The 4,716-nt window shown below is 63.0% G+C and overlaps 1 protein-coding gene across 1 annotated transcript in view; it reads right to left on the reverse strand.

The window, feature by feature from the left end:
• Nucleotides 1-510: 510 nt before the first annotated feature.
• LSM7 (LSM7 homolog, U6 small nuclear RNA and mRNA degradation associated) overlaps nt 511-4,716 on the reverse strand; it is a 7,155-nt gene continuing 2,949 nt past the window's right edge. Inside the window, exons 2-4 of the mRNA XM_045300044.1 lie at nt 4,629-4,684; nt 3,541-3,608; nt 511-1,025 (exon numbers count right to left, since the gene is read on the reverse strand). Of these exons, the coding sequence (XP_045155979.1) occupies nt 883-1,025; nt 3,541-3,608; nt 4,629-4,684 (267 nt within the window). The 3' untranslated portion in view covers nt 511-882. The remainder of the gene's footprint in view (nt 1,026-3,540; nt 3,609-4,628; nt 4,685-4,716) is intronic.

Raw genomic sequence — 4,716 nt, forward strand, 5'->3', positions numbered from 1 at the left:
AAGAATGCGCTGATACAAGGTTGGGTCCGAGCCCCTGGGTGGGGAGGCCGGCAGCACAGTGGCCATGAGCAGAGGCTGACCGCAGGGGACTTGGGGGTGGTAGAAGTAGAGACCCAAAGCCCATCCGTAGACAATGGCACATCCCCCCACAGAGGGTTGCAGGGAAGGGATAAGTCAACCAGGGTGCAGTAGAGCACCCACGGTCATTCCTCTGGCTCCTTCAGGCTCCTCGCCCCGTCCCGCCCCCTCCTGTCAAGACCCCAGTGATAGCTCTCTGGACTGGACACAGGTAGAGATGAGAGACAAAGTCAAGACACATGACTCCAGGAACAGAAAGTGAGACACATCCCGCCCCCGGGGAAGAACAGAAACCACGGCGGGGAGACAGTGGCCAGTGTGAGACGTGGGAATGATAGCTCAAGAAAGAACTGACAGCAAGGGCTCGAGAAGGGAGCGTCTAGAAAGAACGACGGACAGATACGCCGACACAGCGACGGACGGACGATGGTAAGAGGTCTAAGAACCACCAATAAGAGGATCTTTTAATAAAAAAAAGAGGAGACTTGGAGGGGCATGGGGGGGCAGGCTGGGTTTTTGGGGGTGTAGGTGTCCTGGCTCATCTCTGACAGGGTGCTGAGGGAGGGGCACAGCAGAGGCAGGGGCACTAATCCTAGATGGGGTCTGCGGCAGCCCTGCTCCCAGGCTCCTCTGGGGGCCAAGGATCAAGACTGCAGGGCTGCAGACCCACCTGTCCCCACTTGGGCCCCGAGCCCAGTCAGGGCCGTGCTGGTGCTGTGCCCAGGACCCCAGCTGGAAAGCAGGCCGCACTCGATGCTGGAGCTTTCCGCTTTCACTCAGCACGCACGGCGGGCAGGGGCGGCACTAGGCATCCGGCTGCTGGATGAAGGGGTTGGGGATGGCCTCCATGCCGTCCTGCGGACAGATCAGCACCACCGATGTGCCGCGGCACACCACCAGGCCCAGCTGCCGCGTGTCCTCCGTCAGCTTGTACTGGTCGTCGGGGTCTGCGGGGAGCAGGAGGGCCTTCAGGGGGCCGACTCATGGCCCGAGAACGTGGCAGCCCCCCCACTGCGGATGTGACCCAGATGGGGGTGGGGGGTTTTTGACCACGAGGCCACAGGGGAGCAGGTGGGGCATCCTGGTCCTGCCTGAGGTCCAGTGAGCGGACGCTCCAGTGCCTGCCTGCAGGGCTGTTGGCAGCTTCTAGAAGCAGGACACCCTTGGGTGGTGGGGTGGGGGGGGCAAGGCTCATCCTGGGCTGACTAACCAAACCCACCCTGTGACTCTGGGAAAAAGCCTGGCTCCCTGCTCCCACCTGGAAGCCCGATGGGGCAGCCCTACCGTCACCTGGGGCCGGGACTGACTTGCTGGCACCACGCTGATCACAAGTTTAAAGGGCAAAGGAGGACCGGTCTCCACCCTCCACTCCCAAGACCTCACCTTCAGAGCCACAGCCACTGGTGAACATCATCCCCCTGCCCCCTTCAGGTCCAGGAACAGCGAGCCCTCAGCCCTCTGAGGGTGTCCCACAGTGACCCCCGAGGCTGGAGTAATCACACAGGAAGCCCGCCCCCCCAGGAGGAGCCCAGGAACCGTCAGCACAAGGGCACGTTCGGGAAACACCCTGCCAGCTGCCCTGGTTGGCAACGAGGACACAGGCCCAGAGGCAGCAGGGTCAGGCCAGAGCTAATTGGGACACCGAGCTGACAGGCCTCTGGGGCCCAGTCTCTAGGTGGTGGTGCTCAGGGAGGGAGGGAGAATTCTCTCCCAAAATAAATGGAACCAGAATATCCCAGAAGCCCCCGCGGCGGGGGCTGCTCTCCTGCAGTGGGGTGATGGGTGTCAGAAAGTGCGGGAACAGCAGCTGCTTGCTTTTGAGCAATGAGACCAAAAGCAAGCCAAGTCCACTGCCCCCGAGCTGACCCGATGCAGTTACCTGTTGGGCTGCAGGTCTTCCCCAGACCAGGCAGCGCAAGGAGCCTGATTATCCTCCCCTGCGCCAGCTAGGGCTGAGCAGAGTCCCTGCGGTGCGACCCCGTATGGGAAGGGTCCTTGTTGGTGGTGCCCGGCTGTCGTGTCGCCAGCCACCCATAGTGTGAGCGTGGGCCTCGCCCTGGCTGCCAGCTTTACAGGAAGGTGCCCTGGTGGCGCTGCTGGGCCAGGTGTCAGGCTATTCTTCCCTGGGCTGCAGAGGGCGTGGGGCTGCGTGCTGCCGTCGGGGCACTGACCCAGGAGCCCTGGTTACTCTGGGGGAGGTCGCCAGGACTTTCTTCCACAGCGCCTCGGGGTGAGCCTGAACCCAGGTGTCAGTACCCATGAGGCCGCACTGCATCAGCGGACCCCGAGCCACCACTCAGTTGCCAGGCGGGTGAGCAGGGCCGGGATGGGCGGGGCCCCGGCAGGTGCAAGGCCCCTGGTTGCCGCAGTGCCCCCCTGGTGGCGTTTCTGTTTCAGTCACCTCGGGGAGACTCAGAGGGTCTCGGTAACAAGGGGCTCTGCCATGGTCTGACCAGCCCCAGAGTGCGCACGGCCAGTGGCAGGCCTCTTGGGCGCCGACCCAGCCGAGTCCTTTGCACAAGGATGCTGCATGCAGCCTTCCCGGCCACCCTGCCCCGCCATTCAGGGAGGCTGAGGGCAGGGAGGACAGGGGGGCCCACGGGCCACCCCTGAGATGGTAGGAAGGAGAGGGCGCCCGGCCTCACAGCCTCGCTGTGTAGTGACGAAGCTTGTCCCAGCCAGGCCTTCAGTCTCGTCCCTCCACTAGGCTGGAAGTCCCCTCCCAGGTCTCGGGGGGCTGAGCAAAAGAAACTGGCTAATCAGCCGGGGGCAGCCTAAGCAGTGGGGGGGGCAGGGGCTGGGGCCGGGGCCTCAGGAAGGAAGGGGAGGGTCCGGGTGGCGGGGCAGTGAAAGGAGGGAGGTCCTGTGGGACAGGGTGCTCTAGGCAGCAGGCACTGGACAGGCAGGGCTGGTAGAAGACCAAGTGGGTCACCCCACAGGGCTTCCTCCTCTCCTTGTCCCCTAACCCTGCCGGGCACATGGTCAGAACCCACTCCAGACTCTGCCATCAAGTCAACTCCAACAGGGAGAGCTGCCCTGTGGGTGTCCTGTGGGTGTCAGGGACACCTGTGGGTGTCCCAGACCCTAACTCCTCACAGGGCCAGGAAGCCCCGTCTGGTGGGTTCACACTGCTGCCCGATGTGGAACCACCGCTACAAAACGATGCCCCGTCTCAGCATGGTACTTCCTCCGAGCCCAGGACCCTGGCCGAGCGGAGGCAGAACCCCTCTATAGCTGCCCAAAGACTTACACGTGGGGCCTTTGGGTTTTCAGGGGGGAAGGACACAGGCCCTGTGGGTGGCAATGGGGCTCAGCCAGTCATTGGGAGGCTGGTGTTTGAACCGAGCTGGCAGCACTGGGTGACAGGCACCCCATCTCCATAGCCGATGGGGGTCTCTCCAAAGGGCCCCCTCAAACAAACGAGAGAGGGCTAAGGAGGGAAGGCTGGGGCCCCGCGCTCACCTCTCATGTACTCGATGGTGCCATCCAGCACGAGGTTGAGGAGAGGGTCGAACCCTTTCAGGATTCCGCTGGCTTGTAGAAATCACCGGAAAGGAAGGAGAGATGAGACGGCGTGAGACCAGCACCCCTTGGCTGGGCAAGTGCCCTTGGTGCCTGGGGCTAGAAAGAGTTGTGGCCCCACGAGGCAGGTGTGTGAGGAACAGCAGCTTTCTGGGGGCTCAGGAGGCAAAGGGAGGGGTCCTATTGAACAGGGACAGCCAGCTCCAAGCTACCAAGACAAGCGTGTGAGCAGGTGGGGGGCTGTCTAGCTAGCCTGGCCCTCAATGGGGAGGTCTGCCCCCTCAATTTAAGCCCTGGGTGCTTGTGGCTGCGTCAGGCTCCTCCTCTCAGAACCACTGCCAGCCAGTCTCACAGCGAGTCCGGGAACCGTGTGAAGCAGCTAGTGGGCCATCACTGACAACCTGGTAGTCAGCAGCTGTGCCCTCCCTCAATGGCTGGGCAACCAGGGCTCCTTTCCGTTTGAGCGATGCCTGCACCTCACAGGGCCCATGGGCTTGGGCTTGGGCACAGGCCCACATGGAGCCCACTGCAAATCAGGTGCTTGGGCACAGGGCCGGGGCCCATCTTGCCACAGGGGGTACACAGAACCAGACTCAGCCCTTGCCTTCAGACTCCCTGCTCCCAAGCCCTGTGGGGGCAGATGAGCATCTCGTTTAAGGAAATAACAAGCCACAAACTTCCAACAGGTGTGTCCTCACTTGCCCTCAGCCGCCACCACTACCCCATGCCCAACTGGTCTTTGGTCAGACCGCTGGGATCCAGAGGGTGTTCGTGGGCTGTTTTTTCTGCCAGGCCTTTCTTCCCACTGTCTGTAGTTTGGAAGCTGTGCTGAAGCACACTCAGCATCACCCCACACATGAGCCTGCAAGGGGTGCACCGGCCGAGACCTACGCGCAGGACTCCCGGATGGACGGCAGACGTCTACCACTGCGCCCGCCACTGCGGACCTGTTTCCCGGTCGCAACACGTGGACAGCAGCATGCACCTCCCCGCGTACTAGGGGGCCTGGGCGGGCGGGCAGCGCTTACAGCGGTGACGGGGGTGCTGCCCGAGCGTCCAGGTCGCCTCCTAGCTTGCCAAGTCCCTGATTTTACGCGGAGGAGCCGGGCGGGCGCC

The sequence above is a fragment of the Echinops telfairi genome, unplaced genomic scaffold (genome assembly GCF_000313985.2).
Source record: "Echinops telfairi isolate 266 unplaced genomic scaffold, ASM31398v2 ScPeMD7_7459;HRSCAF=8497, whole genome shotgun sequence".
NCBI classification, from domain to species: Eukaryota; Metazoa; Chordata; class Mammalia; order Afrosoricida; family Tenrecidae; genus Echinops; species Echinops telfairi.